The sequence below is a fragment of the Anolis sagrei genome, chromosome 1 (assembly GCF_037176765.1).
Source record: "Anolis sagrei isolate rAnoSag1 chromosome 1, rAnoSag1.mat, whole genome shotgun sequence".
NCBI classification, from domain to species: Eukaryota; Metazoa; Chordata; class Lepidosauria; order Squamata; family Dactyloidae; genus Anolis; species Anolis sagrei.
Genome location: NC_090021.1, coordinates 193,648,451 through 193,672,228, shown reverse-complemented (window position 1 = coordinate 193,672,228; position 23,778 = coordinate 193,648,451). Strand labels below are relative to the sequence as shown.

Below are 23,778 nucleotides of genomic sequence, written 5' to 3'. Positions count from 1 at the left end.
GGGCCTTTGTACTAGATATTAATTCAATCTTTTATTATAAACAGTTTGGTATTTTGTATATAATTGGTATTTGGAACTTGTATTACAAATGCAATTAGTATTTCACAAATCCCCCCTCCTCTCTCTCTCTCTCTCTTTCTCTCTATAGATATATAAAATACATATTATTTCATTAGTTGCTCCCTTTATTTACACTGTGAATTCTGCTGTGGCAAATTTTCCGCAGCTTCATTTAAAGGTTAACTAAACATGATTTAATAGCTTGACGAAACATGAGAGCACTTGCACTAATGTGTGTTGAAAATAACGTGGACTTGTGTTATGGATGGACTATGTTGCAGCTCTCTGGAACGTAGCGCAATTATTCTTGCTTCTGTTCAATAAGAAACACTTTAAAAGGAATCACTGCCAACCTTTCTCTTGGGGCGGAGGAGGTGTGCGGATCTTGTTGACCGGAAGAAAAGTCACATTTGAATTACTAAAATCAGCTTAATTAAGGGTCATTATGGATGTACACATAAAAATCCTTACTACTCATTGAGTGAAATGGGAGCATTTCATTATATAATGCTGCATGCGTGAGCAGATAACAATTAAAATAGACCTGCAATAAGGAGGCTAATAAATGTGGGGCATGCTGCCTGCTAGAAAATTAAAATAATCTTCCCACCCCGTCATCATTAGTCCAGTCTCAACTCAGCCCCTATGTTAAAGGAAAATCAAGGGCTATTTCCAGCAAAGATAGGGGAGAAGCCTTTACTGAATACTAGTTAATATAGTGAAAGGATATATTGATAAGACCCAGCACTTATAAAAACCATGTACACATTACATTTGGATTCATTATGCTTGAAAATCATTCTATTCAAGCAGCAAACCAGCCATGTGAGGGTGAGTCTTTTTGTTTGCTGGATTTTAATGTTGCTATCTTTTATTACAGAGTATTGTAAATGTCTGATTTAGTCATTGAAATTTGCACCATAGATCTATTATCTCTTAGAAAAAAGTGGTCAACATTAAGAAAGGTGTCTATCTTAGACCATGCTAGATTTCCCCCACCCAGTTAAGCTTATCGTATGGCAGTATTTCTGAACTGTAAGTGTGCCCAGTAGCAGGCAGTCAGTTTGGTTGAGAAATTAGTAAGGAAGTATATATCATACGCTGTTCAATTTCGAAACCGGTATTTCATCCCGTTTAAAAGGTATATTTAGGACACTAAATGGTTTCTTGCGTGGGGAACTGTCAGCAGTAGAATAAACAGAAGTAAACAGAATTTGACACCGACTTAGATGTGTGTAGAAGTGTGGGGGGCATGGCTTGTGTGAACTGACTTTGGGAACGCAGCCAGTGGTTCCTTGTCTCTAGTGATTGATGATGTTAGTGTATTAAATTGGCTGTGAATGTTAGGTTAGAAACAGAGGGTCGATTTGGAGGTTTTTGTTTTCAATGAACATTAAAAATATATGTTAAGAAAACAGGATAATGCAGATTAAGCTTTCAGTTGTACTGAAAATTCAGTCTTGATTTCCTTTGCATGGTTTTTCTTAGTCATGTTTTCTTTGGCCATATTTTATATTTGCATGGGGGAAATTAGTTAAGGTGTTATTTCACATACGTTTAAGTTAGACTGGGCTGCCGGATCCAATCATGATCTCTAGCCCTTGTCGCGAAAGTTTTTGTTTTGTGCCATGCAGCAGTTGCCGCAGCATCCTCGAAGAAACAAATGAACTCGCTTTGCAAGCCATCTCCGCTTTCCATTCAGAGAAGGGGAGGAGGGCAAACCCTTGCTACAACTTCCAACAGTCGCAAGAGGGAGCTGAGGGCTTGATAGGATGGAGCGCTTGCAGAGATTTGAACAGTTCCTTTCGTGGACTAAAGCTCCCAGAATCCCCCTAGTCTTCCTTATGCAGCTTTCCCTTTTTGTGCTTAGAATAGTAATAGTGATACATTGCTGCTTTACAACAGGGAAATGATTCCAACCTTCTGTGTTTCTAAGCTCCCTGTACCATCCTTGAAGTCATCTGCACAGTCCAGCACGTTGTCCTCAGTCTGCAGAAGAGCATGGGGTAGGTTCTTACGAAATGTATTTCTACTTAATTGTGGTATAGTTTGAACCATTAGGTTGTTATCTATAGTATCCCATTAGTTTCTTGCTCAGTTTTCACAGTAAGGTCTTATGATGGAAGGCAAAGCCGTTGAAAATGTAAGAGACGTCTGAATGCTGAGTTTGTGCTCACCACCAAAAGTCATTGCCTTTCATTTCTGCAGGGGTACTTAGTAATTGGACTTACATAAACTCTTTGGCCGTCCTTTCCTATCAGCTGAGCCAGCAGTATGATTTGAGAAAAACAAGATCAGAAGTGGACAAGGTGTCAAACTTTGGACAACCACCACCAAAATCCTTGATGAACTGCAAAGAAGCCTTATTGCTTTTGTGATTAAAGAATTGGTGCAGCCCAATTCACAAGACTCCCACGAGTGTTTACACAAAGATCCAGATCAGTGGTTCTCAACCTGTGGGTCCCCAGTTATTTTGGCCTACAACTCCCAGAAATCCCAGCCAATTTACCAGCTGTTAGGATTTCTGGGAGTTGAAGACCAAAATATATGGGGAACCACAGGTTGAGAACCACTGATCCAGATCCATGGTACTCCGTAGTGTAGCATATATAGAACCATGGCCTTGGATTCAATGGACTTGCGTAAGTTCTTTGAGGGAGCTTTTGTTTCAAAAGATTACCAGGTTGTGGGGTTCTAGCAAGTGTAAGACTGCAACTCTCATTGTTCTATCCAGATATACTGCATGATACTAATAGAAACTGTAACATTTGGAGGGCTACAACAACAACAACAAAACTTTATATACCGCTCTATCTCAGAGAGGTTTCCAATACATAATCAATACATACAAAGAAAACAGCATAAACATAAAATTAATAAGACAATATAAGCATTAAAACCACAATAGCACATGTATTTAAAAGAATCCTGCCTGTTCAAAGCAGTTTAAAAGGTCGGGCTGGGCTAGTGTGATTTTAGAGGACCTGGGAAATTAGGTAGAGTCTATGGCTGTACATTTCCAGGGGCTAATAGGAGAAAGTGACCTGGGTAGAAAAAGATACGGCCAATTTCAACAGTATCTGGGGCAGAGCTAGAAGTAGTCATTCCCAAAGGTTTGTTTAAACCACCAGGTCTTCAGGCTCTTACGAAAGGAGGGGAGGGATGGGGCCTGTCTTATTTCTCCAGAAAGAGCGTTCCAGAGGCGGGGGGCCACCATCGAGAAGGCCCTCTCTCTCGTCCCCACCAACCGTGCTTGTGACCGTGGCAGGAGAAAAAGGAGGGCCTCCCCGGAAGATCTTAAAGTTCGCGCCGGTTCATAGAGGGAGATGCGATCGCAAAGAGAGGCGGGGCCTGAAATTTGAAAGATGGCAAGTTGCTCATTCCTGTTAGATATTAACACCTACTGGCATCCCATCACTTTATCAAAAGACTGTGGGGTCATTTCCCATTCAAGTACAGTAGTTCCCATCCAAACCATTTGGGTGATGTTGGAGGCTATTGGTCTGCACTCCATTCCTCAGTGTTCGCACAGTTCTTGTATGATCCCAGTTTCAACAAACCTTTTATTTAGAACTAACGTTATACAAATGTGAAATGAAACAACCAGGTCAACTAAACCTTGCATTAAGTACACAAAAACATTTTGAATCTTCTAGATATCCCTAACGTTGCTCCATGCAGTCATGCTGGCCACATAATCTAGGAGGTATCTATGGACATCGCTGGCTCTTCGGCCTAGAAATGGAGATGAGCACCACCCTCCAGAGTCGAACACAACTAGACTTAATGTCAGGGGAAACTTTTACCTTTACCTTTAGATATCCGTTGAAAGCTTCTTCCAAACCAAAACTGGGATTATATTTGCTTTTCATCAATCCCCACTTTTTTATAATTTCCATTTTGGTGGCAAAATGTATACTTCTATGCTTTTTGAACATGCAATGGCAACTTGTGAAGCAGGCTAACCTATTCCCCCCCCCCCCCCCATTTTGCTGTTCACGCATGCTCAATGAAGTGATTTTGGAGACAGATGTTACTTTGCCTGTTGTTCATAAGCACACAGCTGTAGTAAGATTTATTTCCAGGTCAAGCCTTATTGCAGTGTTTATTGCCGACACTCTGCTGCAACCCAGCTTTCCTTCACCATTTTCCCAATGCCAGGGCAAGAGGGGAAAGCCTTCCAGTGAGACAGAAGACAAGAAAAAGGAGCTAGCCTTGGCTCCTCTAAAAATACTTGTTAAGAAGAGGTTTCTTTGTCTGAGGTTTTATTAAGTGATGTATGCTGATGTATTTTATTTCATATAGGTTGAGCATTCCTTATCTTGAATTCCGAAATCCAAAATATTCCCAAATCCACTGGGGTGGCTGGAATAGTGACACCTTTGTTTTCTTATGGTTCAATGTGCAGAAAGTTTGTTTCACGCTCATAATTATTTATAATATTACATACAATTACTTTCAGGCTATGTATGTAGAATGTATATGAAACATAAATGAATTCTGTTTTTGGATGTTGAACCCATCTCCAAGATACCTAATTATGTACTACATACACGCAAATAGAGGTATTCACAAATCAAAGAAAAAACATTTTAGATAAGTTAAATTCTGCCGTTCTATGTTGAATCTTGGGTTTGCCCCCATGTAAGCTGACCTGAGTCTCTTCGGGGAGATGGAGGTGGAACACAAAAATAAAGTTGTTGTTGTTGTTGTTGTTTTGTTGTTGTTATACACTATACAGGATAGCTGAATAGGTAAAGGCACAGCATATAAAACATTGTGTCAAACATATAAAACAGTGAATAAATCTCACAAAACAAATGCTGGTTTAAATAAGTAACTCTCTGCCAAAGAAGGTGCCAGCATAGCCTCCTATCCCCTTAACGCTCTTGTTACATCCCGAATAGATTACTGCAATGTGCTTTACGTGGGGTTGCCTTTGAAGACTGTTCAGAAACTTCAATTAGTCCAATGGGCGGTGGCTAGATTACTCACCGGAGCGTCATACAGGGAGCATACCACCCCCCTGCTATGTCAGCTCCACTGGCTGCCGATCCAGTTCCGAGCACAGTTCAAAGTGCTGGTTTTGACCTACAAAACCCTTTACGGCTCCGGCCCAGTGTACCTGTCTGAACGTATCTCCTTCTACGTCCTACCTCGGAGTTTAAGATCTGCTGGGAGGCCCTGCTCTTGGCCCCATCTTTATCACAAGCGAGACTGGTGGACGAGGGACAGGGCCTTCTCGGTGGTGGCCCCTTGCCTGTGGAATGCACTCCCGGGGGAGATTAGGTCATCAACATCCCTCCTTGCTTTCAGAAGGAAGCTAAAAACCTGGATGTGGGACCAGGCCTTCGGGTAAGCTGGCAGATGGACAAAGACAACCAATTATGACCAGAGTAGGAAAGGATAATGACAATGCTAGATGGATTACGGACTATGAATTGGCGAACATTGACCACAAGATGATTTTTTTGCTGCTAGTATACTGTTTGATTGTTTTAATTAGTTATAACTATTGACATTATATGGTAAATTTGTGTATTGTATATTGTATATTGTACTGTATTTTGTGAATTGTTAGGCATCAAATTGTGCCTTTTGTAAGCCGCCCTGAGTCTCCCCTAGGGGGTTGAGAAGGGCGGGGTAGAAGCACTCCAAATAAATAAATAAATTCACTACCACTCTGTTGCTTCTTAGTTGCTGCACAAATGTGTTCAGCTTTAAGATCACTCATAAACTGTAAGTTAAATCGGAAGGCTGAGTAACATACTCTCCCTGCACTGTTCCACTTTTCATAGGGAAACTAATATTGACTCTTTCAAATGGGTGATGTCTACAATTAAAATTTGTCGTGTTGGCTAGCTGTTGGGGTGCACCAAGCATGTATTTCTCAATATATGGCTCGGGAAGCTCTGTCTAGAACCCAACATCCCAACACTTGGAACTTCACACTCGGCATTCTTTTGTGCATGTAGCCCCTGCTTCCCTGTACTCACAAACTCACTTTGGGTTGTGATGGTCATTGAAGGATAAGTAAGACATTGAGAAATAATTTGAAGAGATGATGTAAAACAGGGATAGGGAAGTTTAATCTCACAGTTGGAGATAAGAAGGGATTTAAAGGTATTTACACTTTAAATCCCCTGCATGAAACCCAGCGGGAGGCCTGCTAGCAGGGAAGCCATTTTCCTTGCACTTTCTCCTGAGGAGACATGCATTTGTTGTGTTTATTTATGCTTGATTGGAAGATTCCTCAGTGGTAAGAATTTTGGTCCTGCTCATTTTGTTTTGACACAGCCTACCCTGGCCTTAGCCTTTGCCTGTTGCTGACATGCAGCCTCCCTACCCCCTTTCACCTCCTAATTAATATTTAAGTCACGGGACTGAAAATAGTTACCCATCCTTTGTTAGTGGTGTGGTTAAACTCCCTAAGTTATTGATCATCCTGTTCACCTTTTTTTGGACATATTCAAGTTTGTCAGAGTTGTCTTTGAAATGAGGTGTTCAGAGCTGGACACAGCATTCTAGGTGAGGTCTACCCAAAGCAAATTAGAATGGCACTACTGCTTCCTTTGATATGGACACTATTCCTATTAATGGAGTCTAGAATTACTTTGACTCTTTTGGCCATCTCCGTACACTGTAGACGCCCATTGAGTTTGTGGTCTACCAAGATTCCAATATCACTTTCGCATGCATTGTTTTCAAGTGAGGTGTCAGCCATCCTGCATCCATGCACTTCATTTTTCTTGCCTAGTTGTTGAAAATAATTTTGTTGGTTTTATCCAGTTCTTCAGTATCTCAAGATAATTTTAAAATAGGATGCTTTCTTCTGAGGTATTCATTACCCTCATTTAATTTGATGTCATTTACTAAGTTGATAAGGCTGGTGAGGAATTTGTTAGACCTCATGTTCTTGGCTGAATTTGATTTCCAACAAATATGTGGGTGATTAAAATCCATCATGACTATATGTCATTTTTTAAATATTTTATCATATGTTTGGGCTTCACTAAAATCATCAGTCTGACTTGGGGGGACCTATAGTAAAACTTCAGAATGATGTCACTATCATTTGTCTCTCCTGTAAGCTTTACCAAAATGCTGTCAACATTCCCATGTTTCCAAGCTTTAAGTCATTGATCTCCTCACAGACATGCACATCCTTGGTATAAAATGTTACTCTTCGTTCTTTTTGGAATAGGTTATATAATTTCATTATTATGTTCTAATCATGACTCATCTTATTAGGATTCCATTGTGCCTGTTAAATCATACAAGACCTTCCCTGTTTTCAGGTTCATTTTATTTATTTTCCATGCTCTCTTCATGGGTGTAGAGCAGATCTGCACAAAATGTGGCCCGTGGGCAACTTGAAAAAAGTGTAGAGGGTGTCAAAGAAAAACAAGGCCCAGCCCCATCTTTGGCTTTAGCTCTTGTTTATTCTTTAGTTTCTACAGCCAAAAGTTCACACCACATCAGCCCAACAACCTCCAAAAGACAACCCACGGAGTTTCCTTGTAACTTGCTTCAATTTCCTTATTTCACCCAAAGTCTATTCCTCTCTTTCCTTCGACTACAGTGTCAGGATTGCAAATCTCTGAATCGCAAATTTGAGATCATAGTTTGAAAAGCAAAGAAGGAGATTGGCAAATGAGGGATTGAGCATTGCAGAGAAGGCGGTGGTAGAGGCAGAGCCTTCATTGCAGAGGATGCGGTGGTAGGGGCAGAGGCAACTACTCTTACTGAAGCAGTAACCAATATTGGCTGCTTCTTTCCTCCTCTTTGTTCTCCTTCTCCTTCTTTGAATGAATTGAGAGCTTCCATCCATGTCTTATCTTTCAAGGACCACCTGCTCCACATATTTCCAAAAAAAGCTTTTCCCTTCCTGATAAGTCAAAATGTAGATACATAGACCCCAAGCTGCACCTTTTCTTCCATGAAAGCAACCTGTTTCCACCTGTTACAGGCACAGCTGGTAGCAAGAAAGCAAACATAGCACAAATATTGCATACTTCTACAGCACCTCTGTTACCATAAAGGTTTATTATCCTGTGCTGACAACAGCACAGCTTTTCAGGCCTCTCCCTTAAATCCAAATGATCATGCTTATTTCCTCCCAACTCTCAAAAAACACATTCACCTTCTTTTGTCACCTCAGAGACTTAATAATGACTTTCATTTTGAAAGTAAGATAAACTTGTACTGAAGATTTAAGTTTCTGGGATAGGGGATACATTCTTATCTCTTGACAATGACAGCACTTTGGCGAAAAATAGAAGTTAAGAATATCTGTATCCTGCGTTTGACATACTGAAGTTTGGACAAAGGAAGAAGAAGAAGAGGGAGGAGGAGGAGGAGGAGGAGAATTACAACATCGACAATAAAAATGATAGCAATCTTTAAAGGCAGAAATGGACAGATCTTGAAAATCTGCAATATGTTTATATGGGTGTGTGTAGTGGACTGTGATCCACTGTATATAGCTAATCTCCTTCTGTAAACTGGCGTAGGCTTTGAGATCTGCCAGGGATGTCCTTCTCTCAATCCGTCTCAAGCACAGCTGGTGAGGACAAGAGAGAGGGCCTTCTCAGTGGTGGCCCCCCAGCTCTAGAATACCCTTCCTAGAGATATTAGGTTAGCCCCCACTCTCCAAACCCTTCAGGCTAGTTTAAAAACATGGCTTTGAGACGAGCCTTTGACCTTGTGCAATATGTGGTCAGATTTGAGGATTCAGCTATCGCCTCACTCCAGCACTTTGCTTTGTTAATTGTAGCTAGCCAGCTTTGTTCGCAGATTCTACTGCGTTTTAGGAATTTTATAATTTTATCAGATGGGGTGTTTATTGATTTTGATTTATGCTTTTGTTTATATGCTTACATATTGTTTGTTTTACATGCAGCACTTCAAAGTGCTTCTGTGAGCCGCCCCGAATCCCTTTGGGGCGATGGAGGCAGGGTATAAATACTTTTTTTAGGTTTCAAGGCTCATTAGGAAGCATTGGGGACCTCAATTCCCTGCCAAATTTACAGGTTGGTTGTGGGAAAATTAAATTAAGGAGGCACTAGAGCTCTCTTATAGAGAATTCTAAGTACCTAATAGAACAACAAATCCCAAGATTCCATAAGCTGCTGCTATGGTAGTTAAAGTGGAATCATATGTTATAACTGTGTAGCGATGCATGAAGACAGAAAAAGAGTGTGTTTGGTTTTTAAAAATAAGATAGCTAGATAGTATCAAGAGACTTGAGAAAGACATGCTGCATTGAAAGCAATAAAACAGAGCTTTTGCTCTTGAAAAACATTATAGTGCTAGTTAATTGGTTTTTATTGGTCTCTTTAAGGGCTACATTTTATAAATTATATTTTTTTGTCATTTAGCTAATCAGTCCGTAATCTGAAAAACCAATACAGTAGCACCCTATCACAATTTTGACTCTTATTAGCACAAAATAATAAGAGAAACTGTCTTTGCGAATGTGCTTACTTTTGACTTGTTTGGGGTAGGGGTCATGCTTTTTGCCTCAGAACATAGCAGCTGCTCTGATATCTGGACAATGAAGTAAAGACCATATCTCCAATTACGTAAATAGCATATTGAAAATTTTGGAACTATCTAGCCCGCATGGCCATCATGTTTGTACTTCCCCAGCACTCTCTCATATTTCCCTGGGTTTGAGATCCTCTCGAATGCTTCCGCCTGAGCCTTTTGTCCTGCAATCCTTACACCTTAGACATGTAGTTCTATAGTGTAGAGACTGAGTCAACAATGTGTTTCCTCTCTAACCCTTTCATGTTTCACCAGTGCTTGTTATGCAATGCACTTTACTTTGGACTACCTTTGTACCAAGTTCAGAAACTCCAGCTGGTTCAAAATATGGTAGCCAGACTGGTTACAGGAACATCTAGGAGTGAGTATATTACACCTAACTCCACTACCTGCAAATTAGTTTCTGGGCAAAGTATAAGGTGTTAGCGTTGACCTTTAAAGCCCTACATAGTTTGGGTCCCAGTTACCTACAGGATTGCCTTCTCCTATACAATCTGCCCTGAACACTGAGGTCCTCTGAGGGACATCTGCTCCAGACAACCAGAACCTGACTGGCAAACGTCACCCAGAGGATGTTTTCATCAGCCACCCCATGACTGTGGAACAACCTGCCAGTAGAGCTCTGACAGCGAGATCAGCTGTCAGAATTTAAGATACAAGTAAAGACCCATCCCTTCTGGCACACCTACGCAGACAGTTTTAATGACGAATTTAAAACTTCCATTCTATGTCTAACTTTTGTTTTGTGTATTTTAATATGTATTTTATGGAAATATGTTTTACTATATGTATTGCACAGAGTGTTTTTAAATGATTATGTGTTTTGATTATGTGTTTTGGCAATGTTGTAACCCGCCTTGGGTCGTAAGGAGAGGCGGGTAAGAAATAAATTTGTTATTGTTATTATTTGAAACACAACAAGATGAGTCCACAGCAGACACTCTGCCGGCTGTTGTATTGAATCACATGTCGGACACTTCCCAAGTGTCTGGGACTGTGTGAAGTGTCCGAAGTGTGATCCCATACAACAGCCAGCAGAATAATAATAATAATGTTTCTGTTTTGTTGTTGTTTCTTAATACCAGAAGGAGAAATCAATTACAGACAGTTCCAGAGTTACAGACATCTGACTTATATATGACTTCTAGTCATAGGGGTGAGACAAAGGAAGTGAGAGAAATCTACCCTTAGGAATAGAAATTCACTCCTGGAAGAATTATCACAGGGAAAAGATGTCTCCACTGAAGCTTTATTACCAATCCTTGTTTTCACTGCAAGCCAAAATTTTCGTAATCCAATTGTCACGGGGACAGAAAGTGAGGAGAAATCTTTTGAACAGGGGCACAGACAGCAAAATAAATGTTACAGGGACCTTAACTGTTCCCTATGCTATCCAAGATGTTTTTTAAAAATGGCTGGAATTACACTTAAACATTCCTTTTCTGGCTTACATACAACTTAAGAACAAACTTACAGAACTTATCTTGTCTATAACCTAGGGACTGCCTTTATAGAGGAAACATTGGCAAGGACATCCAGTGCCTATTGAGTGGTGATACTTAGGTGCCTATCATATGAAGCGACTTTGTGCCGCATTTCAAATTGGTTGTTGTCCAGGCATGGGCTGACATGAGTCTCTTCCATGGTTGTCCAGGTTGTAGGTATCTATGAGAGATGATACCTATATATACTACTGTCTCCCTCAAAGACCTGTGATTTATTTGCCCCAAAGTTACATTATCATGTGTTTGTTGGACTGTCTGACACTTCCATCCATTTCGCACATGCTCCCATATAAGATATTTTTACACACATGAAGTCATCCTAAAATCTGTCAAAATAACATAAGAAGCAGGCCTCTTTTCCTTCATTACCAGAGTGTGCCCTCTGTATATTGCAGGCTTGCCTGTGGGGAGCTGGATTTAAGCGCTCGTGGTCCATTCCTAGCCCATTAGTCCATATACTATACTTCTGGGATAATGGGGAGAAGAAAGTTGCTGGTAATATGTTGGGCCTCTGCCTTCCCTTGAGGTGCTATACAAATCTAAGCAATTTTCGCTTACTTTCCACTTGTCAAAATCTAGGAAGGACATTATGAACCCTGCAGAAATTCTTGAAATGGCAGTTCCTATTCAGCCAGGGCTTTTGTTCTGTACTTTTTGGGCTCCTGAAAGGAGTGGTCCCACTGTTCTAATTAAAATAAATGGGTGAAGCCGGGCTTCTGCGTTTCCTACATCCTGTGGAATACAGGGCAGCTTGGGCGGGAGGGAGGGAGGGAGCACAAAAGAAGCCAGATAATGAATAAAAGTGGAGGAGGAAATGTCTCTACCACAGTTACAGAAAGTATATTTTGTAGGAGGAAAACAGCTATAGCCAAAAAGCTGGTGTCCCTGAAGAAAACAAACAAAACTAAGTCACCTCCAGATTTTCAAAAACTGAAAATTTAAAAACATTGGCAATGAATCCTTGAACTGGACAGAAGTAAATAAGATAGGCTCTAGAATGAGCAGGAAGATAACACACAATGGGTCATGTCTTTTTAAATTATTTGTTATCACTAAATTTGTTCCCAAGAGCAGGGTGTTCTTATAAACTGAAAAACAACTGTTTATGAGGTCTTCAGGAAACAAGCCGTTCAATGGGAATTCATTCCAATCCAAGTATCTTGTCCTCATGTGGGGACATGAGAGAAGGCTCCCACAAGGATGGTAAAACATCGAACATCTGGACATCCCTTGGCCAACATCCTTGCACACTGCCAATTCTCTCACATCAGAAGCGACTTGCACTATATCCACCTTCCTCCTTCTTGTTCTGCTTTCTGACTTTTGGAAAGTTGAACCTATTTATTGCTTCCAGTACACACAAATTCTGGTTGTTCTGCCCAGCATTTTCTGTTACCATAATAGTATCATCCATTCACACCTATCTTATTATCCTTTTACTATTATCTCTCCTATTTTCTAATTCTTCTCCCTTCCCCTTTGTAGTGTCTTTACAATAGAAAAGGTGAAAAGCCTCGCTTGGGATCTCATCACACTAGAGCATGGATCCACTTGAAATCCAGTTTCTGCCTCCTGCAGAATTCTGGGGCTTGTAGTTTCAGTAGGGGCCTTTAAACTACTCAGTCAGAGAAGTTCTGGGCCTCACTAAACTACAAACCTCAGAATTTTGCAGGAGCAGAAACTGGATTTAATCTGAATCCATGCTCTAGTGGTTCTTAATCTGTGAGCCACGGACCACCAGTGGGCTGTGAGGATGAAAATCCGGTCCACGGACCTCCTCCTCCTTTATTTTATTTTATTTTATTTCCACTCCTTTCAACTAGAGAAACTAGAGCTGATGTGGTCTATCTAATGCAATTTTCTGAATCAGCACCCCAAACTGAATCTAAAGTTGATCAAAAACTAATTTGTAATCCTTTTGGTACTAATGTTGGAGAGTGATCCATGGTCACAGTGGTCTCTAATAAAGTGGTCCCTGGACAAATTGGTCCCTGATCAAAGTGATCTCTAATCAAGTGGTCCCTTGTCAAAGTGGTCTCTAATCAAGTGGTACCTGGTCAAATTGGTCCCTGATCAAAGTGGTCTCTAATCAAGTGGTCCCTGGTCAAAGTGGTCCCTGGTCAAAGTGGTATCTAATCAAGTGGTCCCTGGTCAGATTGGTCCCTGATCAAAGTGGTCCCTGGGCAAATGGTCCTTGATCAAAGTGGTCTCTAATCAAGCGGTCCCTGGTCAAAGTGGTATCTAATCAAGTGGTCCCTGGTCAGATTGGTCCCTGATCAAAGTGGTCTCTAATCAAGTGGTCCCTGGTCAAAGTGGTCTCTGGTTAAATGGTCCCTGGTCAAAAAAGTTTGGAAACCACAGCTCTAGTGTGATGCTCTAGTACTCCTTGTTTATCCTGCTCATAGGGAAATACACTTCCATACATTTGCTTTGGTTAATTATGGTAAAGTGAAGGAAGGGAGAGGGAGAGGCATATTGTCTTCTTTGTCAGGAGGTGCTTCGTTTCCCTTCTTAGGTAAGATGACATTTCAATTCCAGAAAAGTTTGGTTGGCACCTTTTGTTAATCTTTTATAGCATAATGAAAAAAGCTGAATTCTTTGAACTTCTTAGATATGGCATACTGAACTATGACAAATTACAGTACCTTGGTTTCTTCTGATCCCATATCGTAGGATTGTATAATATTTCTGGTGGTAATTCCTGATCCTCTTTTCTGTGGTTGTGTTTGCTAAAACTGTTTGGATAAATCATCTCTTGAGGTTATTTGAAAATCTCAGTGTAACTTCCAGTGGTACTATTCTATAATTGCACACATGCTGCACCCAAAGATGCAGTAAAGCAGAACTTTCTAGAGGACTTTTTAAACTCATATTTTAAAGATGATTGTAACTCAGTAACATGGTAATGAAAGGTTACTTAACTAGGCCCTTAATGTAGACCTACCCACTCATATGTATCTGTCTCAATCCACAGGTTGTGTGACTGGCCGTCAGCGACTCTTCTTTTCATCAGTTGATCATATCTACTTACACAGCCACTCAAGCATCCATCAAAGAAGATATCTCTTTTTCTATAGACAAAGCAATGCTGCTTATAGCGTAGTCTGGCCAGCTATAGTTTCTCCAGCTCATCCAGTTCCTAAGGTACTGTAATTTCTATTATCTAATCTTTTCTCCAGTCAATATAAAGGTTGACTGCACAGTGATCAAGTGCATTCATCCCCGACAGCTGAGAGTTTGAATCATGGTTTTGTTACAGGACTGGGATTTGATATTGCAACCAGTGCACAAAGTTTTCTACTCCCTGCTATGCTAAAGAGAGCACCAAATCAATTTTTCCAGCCAGTTTAAATCTGATACATCTTCAGCTGCCATGAACAAAATGTGATGTGGGGAGTAGTCTCTATTTTTTTAAAATAAATAAATAGAGTGGTATTGTGCAGTTGGTAATAAATCAAATCAATTGACCACATCTGGGAGGAAGGCCATATTTCTTTCACTGCATGAGGATTGATGCAGTGTGTTATTTGTGTATTGCATTTATCATGCTTAATATGTTAATGGTTTTAAATTGTATTTTATGCCTACCATTTTAATGATTAATGTTATGTTTTAACCGTTTGCATAATTGAGGCATTGAATGTTTGCCTAAATACATGATGTATGCTGCCCTGAGTCCCCTGCGGGGTGAGAAGAGCAGGATATAAATAAAGTAAATAAATAAATAAATGTTCTGTCACGCGCTGGGCCTGTAACAGCTGTAGTTTTCTATAGGACATATACTTTAAGCCCAGCGGGAAGCCAGGGGCACCTCAAATAGAGGTTCTCAGGGATTTTTCTGAAGTGATGGTCTTTTTTATGATACAACAAAGTCTTTATTATGGAAGAAACAACAAATCTTCAATGGTTCAAACAACACTTCAAGGCTTTCTTAGTCTAGTCCTCAATGGGCTGGCACCTGACTTTGATTAACTAAACTTTTTCTGTAGGAAAAAACCTTTTTAACCTCTCCCAGGCTGCTTTCTATATATGCCTCATCGGTGTGGGTGCTATTACCGATTCCAAATGCGTCTGGGTATCGAGTAGACCTACCAGCCGAGGCTTGAAGATATTTCAGCTGGAGTTCCATGGATCTGTATTGCTGTCCTCCTTCCAAGAATTCTTTGAAACTTCAGAGCTGTTTTCCCTCTGATTGTTGTGAGGCTGAGAGGCTGTGAGGCTGTGAGCTCTCAGACAGAGCTTTTGGGACCTTTCCCCTGGAAATTCTGTTTCTGTATCCCCGGATGTTATTGAGAAAGGAAGCTTTTTTACGGGACGAGTTGGTCTACGTCCTATAGCTTAGCTACCTTGTATGAGACTGACCAAAAAATGGCTCCTTTCCCTCCCAAAGACCTGAACAAGGGGCGGAACCAAAGCTTAATTGTGATGGAAAAGAGGCCTGCCCTATGACTGCAAACTGATTAACAGAAAGAAAATAAAGTTGGAGCTCCTGGTACAGCTGTACCAGCACAATAAATATTTTAACATGGCATGCCTAAAACATTCTGAATAATAATAATAATAATAATAATAATAATAATAATAATAGGTGATCGGCACACTGGGTGCAGTGCCTAAAGACCTTGGTCTGCACTTAAACATAATCGGCGCTGACAAAATTACCATCTGCCAGCTGCAAAAGGCCATTTTACTGGGATCTGCACGCATTATTCGCCGATACATCACACAGTCCTAGACACTTGGGAAGTGTCCAACGTGTGATCCAATACAACAGCCAGTGGAGTGTCTGCTGTGGACTCATCTTGTTGTGTTTCTAATAATAATAATAATAATAATAATAATAATAATAATAATAAATTATTTGTTGCCCTCTTCTCCTCATGGCTTGAAATGGGGTACAACACAACCAAAACACATATGCCAAATTATATACAGTAGAGTCTCACTTATCCAACATAAATGGGCCGGCAGAACATTGGATAATTGAAAATGGTGGATAATAAGGAGGGATTAAGGAAAAACCTATTAAACGTCAAATTAAGCACCAAAACATCATGTTTTACAACAAATCAACAAAAAGCAGTTCAATACACAGTAACATTATGTAGTAATTACTGTATTTACAAATTTAGCACCAAAACATCACAATGCATTGAAACAGCTGTGGATCTGAGCGGAAGGCAGACTACATTGGATAATACAGAATATTGGATGAGCGAAGCTTGGATAAGTGAGACTCTGCTGTAGTACAAAGCCTATCTCGGTCTTTCTTAGTTTACTTGCAACTAAAATTAAATGATTTTTATAATCATTTGGTTATTTTACTCTTATATTAAATCAAATAAACTTCCCTGTAAATGGTTAAGACTAGCTAAACTAAATAGCAATCACGTAACCCATTATTTAATTTCAGGGTGAAAAAATAACCTAGAAAGTATCTGTTTTGATGCTGATTTTTTCTGACTACATTGAAAGTATACGTTCAGTTGTTTAGTTACTTTGATTTACCAGATTTTTTAACAACTTTGAGTGGGGGGAAAATGAGGAAAAGGATGACAAGACTAAGGTCATGTTGGGTGGCTGTATGAGCATGATAACTATGTGTGTATAGGAATAGGGGAGAAGGCCATGGGTGTAGTAGCAGCAAAGGAAGGGGGATGAAGCCATTGCCCAGAGCGGAAGGCTGCTGAATCTGAACATCCTCTTTGGTTCTATGTGTGGCTTCTGGCAAGGTTCTTTTGGGCAAAGTGGTTCTGGAAAGGCTCCCGTAGAGAATGCCTGTTCCAGCCTTAGAGGAGCACCTGGCTCTAACAACCCCGTTTCTGGAAACCAGGTTTTTGGAGAAATAGGCTACTTGGAACCAGCAACCATTCCCTTCGAAATGATGAGGGCCACTTCATATTGTGCTATTGGATTCTGGTCTTAATAGAAGCCACTGTAACCTAAATCGTGGTGTTGATAATATTTGTAACACTCTGGCTGGCAAATACATACCTGATCTTCTTTTCAAACCATTCTGTGATGTAGAAGATTCTCATTCTGACCTCCGTATATGTATGTACTTTAAACTAGGCAAATGACGTACTAATGACTTCTATTAATTGGCATGACTGATAATTCTACAGCAGTAGTTTGCTCCCCATTTTAGTGGAGATTCTACGTGCTAAATGTTTCTTACTCAAATAGTTTCTGTTAATCAGGTGCTGTTGGAAGTTGTCCTGAGTTTAGGTGAATGCCAACTTGACATACTTTCTTACTAGCTTTCTTTAGGATGGCTTTGAAATTCAAAGTGTTGGTTTCTAATATATGTAATTTCTTTATGCTTGTGGGTAAACAGTATTTCTCGCTATTTCTTTGTCAGTGTTGATGTGGAGATTGTCTGGTTTGCCTACTCTGGAACTTGCAACATATCATTGTCCTTCTTTAGGGGTCCCTTTCAAATCTATGATACTATATCTGTGTGTGTGTGAATCATATCTATCTATATATCTATGGCTGGATGGCTCTGTGTCAGGAGGCCTTTGATTACGTTTTCTTGCCCTGGTGAAGGGAGTTGGACTGGATGGCCTTATGTATGGGGGTTTTGTGTGGGAACTTTGTCCCAGTTCTGTTGTTCGTGGGGTTCAGCATGCTCTTTGATTGTAGGTCAACTTTAAATCCCAGTAACTACAACTCCCAAATGTCAAGGTTTAGTTCCCCAAATTCCATCTGTGTTCATATTTGGCCATATGGAATATTCGTGCCAAGTTTGGTCCAGATCCATCATTGTTTGAGTCCACAGTGCTCTCTGGATGTAGGTGAACTACAACTCCCAGACTCAAGGTCAATGCCCCCCAAACCCTTCTAGTGTTTTGTGTTGGTCATGGGAGTCCAGTGTGCCATGTTTGGTTCAATTCCATCACTGGTGGAGTTCAGAATGCTCTTTGATTGTAAGTAAACTATAAATCTCAGCAACTACAACTCCCAAATGACAAAATCAATTTTTTTAGTTATAGTCACTCCTTGGGATAGTAGGTGTCTTGTGGCCAAATTTGGCAGCAATTCATCCAGTGGTTTTTGAGTTATGTTAATCCCACAAATGAACATTACATTTTTATTTATATAGATAAAAAACAGCGTCCAACAGGCAACCAGCAGAAGTAGCTTTGTGTCGTGTGATCGCAACCACGGAACTTCATTTTTAAAATACGTAGAAATGAAGAAATTTTTACATGTGATAAGGTCCATAATCTGTTTACCTATGTTGTGCCATGCCTCAAGCCATGAGGAGAGGCAGATAATAAATAAAATGTATTATTATTCTTTATTATAGTGAGGGTCTTCACAAAAGGGGAGGGAACTGAAGTCTTCTGGCACTTGTGTAACTGGAACACTTTTCATAGAAAGTGTGAGGCCTTCCTGAAGCTGATTGTGAGTCACTTGAATTTGTGTGTATATATCTAAACCAGGGGTCCTCAAACTTTTTAAACAGAGGGCTAGGTCACAGTCCTCAAACTGTTGGAGGGCAGGATTATAATTTTAAAAAACCATGAATGAATTTCTATGCACACTGCACATATCTTATTTGTAGTGCAAAAAAACCCCACTTAAAAACAATACAATAATTAAAATGAAGAAGAATTTTAACAAATATAAATGTATTAGTATTTCAATGGGAAGTGTGGGCCAGCGTTTGGCTGATGAGATAGGATTGTTGTTGTTGTTCTTGTTGTTGTATGCTTTCAGACTTAGGTTGACCCTGAACAAGGGCCGGGTAAATGTCCTTGGAGGGCCGTATGTGGCCCTTGGGCCTTAGTTCGAGGACCGCTGATCTAAACAGACAGAAGGTGTGTGTATTAATGGGGAATATGAAAATAACAGCATTGCATAGTGATTTGAGCATTATAATCTGATTCTGGAGACCAGGGTTCAGATTTCCGCTTGGCCATAGGAACCCATTGGCAAGTCATCCTCTTTCAGCTTCAGAAGAAGGCAAAGGCAAGCCTCCTCTGAATACATCTTGCCCAAAAAACCTCGTGATAGGCTCACCATAGGTCAGAAGTGACTTGAAGCTACACTACAACAAGAACTTAAATTTGGAACTACAACCCTTCTTCATTGCAACCAAATTGTTTTCCATTTCCGTGGGATTAAATATGTCTCTTGAGCTATATATATATCCATTGAGACCCCAATTAACCTAACTGGGTTGTGTCCAAAATTTAAATAAAATAGCATAAAAACGAGGAGGCAGAAGAGAAACAAGCAGTGGTTTTGAGGAGACTTTGGGTAGTTGTAAGCCTCAGAGCGGAAAGCGGTGTCGGCAGCAGCGTCTTGGATTTCAGTGCTGTAAGGTTAGCAGACGACCAGAGTTGCTGGCAGCCAGCAATGTGAAGTTCAAAAGGGCAACGGGAGGAACACTGAGGCAGCCTTGAGGGTTTGCCCTGACGGCTTAGGAAGGTCGCTACCACGACTGAAAGGGCAAGCTGCCATGAAGCAGGAGGCTCTATCTGAGAAAATGATCCCATTGTCATGCTCCGTTTTCTGATCTTCACTCTCATTCCTTTTTCTCCAAGCATATAAAGAAGCCAGACTATGTGACGACAGGCATTGTACCAGACTGGGGAGACTACATAGAAATTAAGAACGAGGATCAGATTCAAGGGCTTCGTCAGGCTTGTCATCTGGCCCGTCACATCCTGCTTCTGGCTGCAAAGAGTTTAAAGGTAAACATGACACAGAGGTCTTTGAGACCATGGGCACCTCTTGTCTTTCGGCTGCAGTTTGGATTTTTATTGAGGCCAATGAAAATAGCGTTTCAAGTGTGTGTTTTCCATTGATTTTTGCATCTAGGATGATCAAAGAAGGCGTTCTCATCTTTACATGTTGGGCTACATGCACAGTGATCCTCCTTGACCCTTTCACAGCAAAGAACCCTAAATTCAGGCTTAAAAATAAATCAAACCGACTAAATGTAGATGCCTTAGGTATGAGCCCTCTGTTTCTTCTGGAGCATGGCCATACAGCAAGGAAAACTCACAGCAACCCAGTGATTCCAGCCATGAAAGCCTTCGACAACACAGCCCTCTGTTTGTTTTAATATAGACGTATGTGGAAAGCATTTGGACTATTTTCCTTCCCACAAGCGCTTTGTGGAAAGGCCAGAAAAGTAGACGAAGATTGTTGTCTGTATTGATAAAAAAGAAACTCTGTTTTCTCATTAGCTGACAAAATAGGAAGGAGGAACTTGACTTCACAAACCAATTTATTATTTGTAAATATATATTTTTATATTTAGCTCCAGATCCCATTTCTGGTTTACAATTGTGTACACTTGATCACATATCTGAAGCTTTGCAAGCCAGGAACTGCTGTGTTTTTATGTAGATTAATAGATTTTGGTTATAACTAATATTTTTAATATTTCTATGTTTAATTCTATTCTAATGTTTATATCTGTTAGGTTTTAATTCACACATTGTTATGGTTTTTAATGTTACTCACTTTGAGTCTTCTTTGGCAGAGAGAAAGTGTGGCATAAATACGATTACTACTAGTAATAATAATAATAATTTGTAGCTGCTTACATTGGCCTAATAATATTTAATCAATCAGGATTTGATATCATTCCCAATGTATATTTAAATAGGCCATCTTGCAAATGTTTATCCTAAGGGACATGAGAATCTATTGTTTAATCACAAAGCAAATCTTTGTTCACACTTGCTAATTTTCGACTGCATTTATGTAAATTGGACTAGGGGGCTGTTCACTCTTTTTCTAGTGATTTTATTGCTCTGCCTTGCCTCCCCCCCCCCCTCCCCCCAAATAGGCATATTATAAGCTTCAAAACCATTCATAATGCATGTCACAGAATAATGTCAGGAACACTAGCTCTTCTGCATTGTCTCTTCAGAATATTTTGTATTGCTTATTGCCTTGTTTATAAGGGAAAACAGCCATAAAGATTTTTTTACATGATTTTGGATAATGGGGGATTTTAAAAAATCTCTAAAAATAGCAAAGAGAATTTCGGTCACATGGAGTCTTTCTATATATTACCGAAAAGTGGTGCTAATGTTTGGGCTTGAATGCCATTGTTAGTTCCAACAAGGGTAGATCCATTAAATCAATGGGATTTTTATAAGTTTACTTATCATTGAGCAATTCATCACTTGATCTACTCTAGCTGAATCTATTGGCAAATTATGTGCTTCCCTGGGAATAAGTCCTATTGAACTCAGTGAGGCATAATTCTGAAGAGACAAACAGAATATTGCACACTGCAAGTTTCACTTTGGACAATTGGTCCCTAGGAAGCAACACCGGGATTTTTCTTGCTCCACATATTTGTTCCAATAGGTTGGATCTAAAGGGTATTCTGTATATACCATTTATTTATTTATTGTGTCAGAAGCAAATAGAGAATACAGTTATAATGTATAAAAAACCAAAAACAAAGTTCGAAACTTGGCATTACACTAAATTTCCTTTAACCAGAAGCTGGCCACATGGAGTGCCTCTGGTGTCACTGTAAGGAGGTCCTCCATTGTGCTGGTGGCAGGGGTCAGACTGCATTGTAGTAAGTGGTCTGTGGTTTGTTCTTCTCCACACTCGCATTTCATGGACTTCACTTTGTAGCCCGTTTCTTAAGATTAGCTCTGCATCTCCTGGTGCCAGAGCTCAGTCTGTTCAGCACCTTCCAAGTCGCCCAGATTTCTATGTGCGCAGGAGGAGGTTTCTCATCCAGTCTCAGCCACTGATTGAGGTTCCGGGTTTTAGCCTGCCACTTTTGGACTTTTGCTTGCTGAGGTGTTCCAGTGAGTATCTCTGTAGATCAGTGGTTCTCAACCTATGGGTCCCCAGATGTTTTGGCCTTCAACTTCCAGAAATCCTAACAGCTGGTAAACTGGCTAGGATTTCTGGGAGTTGTAAGCCAAAACACCTGGGGACCCACAGGTTGAGAACCACTGCTGTAGATCTTAGAAAGCCATTTCTTGATTTAGGGCATTGCCGTGCTGACATGTATATATCATTATATACACTTACCTGGGAATATATCCCATTGAATTCAAAAGGAGTTGCTTCCCAGTGGAATGGCAAAAGTTTGGGCTGTTACTCCAGATATTAGGCAGAACATCCTGACTTTTCTTGAAAGTAAGATCCACTAAAAAAAATTTGACAATTGCTTCTTTGTAAACATTGGGCTGAGGATGCTCTTTCAAGATAACAGACTGAATCAGATAGTGCAAGGTGATCCCAGTTTGTAAGTATTTGAGTGACCAAAACTTTATCTAATCCAGTCCCCAACACTATAATTCATATTTCAAAATCAGCAGGCCTCTTGTAATAGATTTGATTTTCTAGCTTCCCTTTGGATGGTACTTAAAGTAATGAGGCCACATGGAAGAAGATGCCATCCCTGAGCCTGATCAATCAGTTTCCGAGGTCCCTTGATGCCAATAAAAATGGCCTAGAAGGCTGTATTTGGGCAGACTTCGCGGAATTGTCCTTTGTGCAGAAAGTGTTACCAACAGATTCGGGGGAGGCCTGCTGATAATGTTGCATCAAGAGAAAAGGGATGGCGAATAAAAGTGGCAAGATGACAGGAGCAGAGAACAAAGAATAGTGGGGAAATAGTGAAGAGCAAGAGCATGCAGAGATGTAAATGCAAGCTAAAGAAGTTTCCAATGAAGATGAAAGGGAAATTAGAGCAGTACGGAGAACAAAAAATGAGGGGTGGGGAGAGGGGGGGAATCATATGGTTGAAAAGACAAGCACTTGAATATGTGGAGCAGCTGGATTAAGGACTGCAACAAAAAATAATAATAATAAGTAAGCCCAAAATGAAGACTATTTAAACAATAGAACAACACATAGTGAAAAAATAAAACAAGGATTTAGTAACATCACAGGAAAGGTAAGGATCAATTTTGTTCAAAGGTGAAAACAGCACAACAGGCTGAAATAGGTAGAAAAATAAGACAAGAATTGAAAACAGCATACTGTTTTCTGGCCTCAGTAAGTTAAGAAATATTAGCTAAAGATGAAAATATTAGCTAGGAATGAAAGAAAACTGAACAGAAAGCAGAGGCGATGTAGGAGGCAAAAACAGTTAAGGAAAGTTTGGACTTCAGGTGTTGTGATAATAAACAGAGCATATAACATGCGTCATAACTGAGAAAGACCGAGCGGGAGGTGGCTGATGTGTACATTATAACCCAAGTCAAATGGGAAGAAAAAACAGTCGGGCCAAAAGAAGAAAATGTGAGGATGAACCATGGAGACTGATAGAAGGAGGAGGCAATACAAATTAGAAGAGAAAAGGGAAAAGAGGTGTTTGAAGTCAAACCAAGGGGAGGAAACACCTGAAGAAGGAAAGAGGGCATTAGGGATAAAGGTAGAAGAAAGGGAAGTGGGAAGATAGCAAAGGGGGAAATAGAATAGAAGAAAGAGCTATGTCCTTAATTTTGAGAATATGCGGGAAACTCAAAAAGAGACCCAAAAAATGAGTTCAAGAGTTTTGTCGCTGTCTGGGATAGAAAACACCAAGCAAAATCAACAATTTCAGCAGATAGAATTCTACATTTAGGAATTGACCAAAAAAATCATATTATGAAAAATTTGCCAATAGTAAAAAATGAAAAAAAGAAGATGCTGGTCATATCTTTCTGCAAGAGACAGG

The 23,778-nt window shown here is 40.1% G+C and overlaps 1 protein-coding gene across 2 annotated transcripts in view; it reads left to right on the top strand.

Annotated features, from left to right (window-relative positions):
• The window catches only part of METAP1D (methionyl aminopeptidase type 1D, mitochondrial), a 115,890-nt gene that overhangs the window by 37,487 nt on the left and 54,625 nt on the right, over positions 1–23,778 (top strand). The window contains exons 2-4 of one of the 2 annotated variants that reach the window (XM_067471533.1): positions 1,966–2,066; positions 14,089–14,258; positions 19,670–19,819. In XM_067471533.1, coding sequence (XP_067327634.1) covers positions 1,970–2,066; positions 14,089–14,258; positions 19,670–19,819 — 417 coding nt within the window. In that variant the 5' untranslated portion in view covers positions 1,966–1,969. The remainder of the gene's footprint in view (positions 1–1,965; positions 2,067–14,088; positions 14,259–19,669; positions 19,820–23,778) is intronic. The other variant, XM_060779079.2, reaches the window with a different exon arrangement.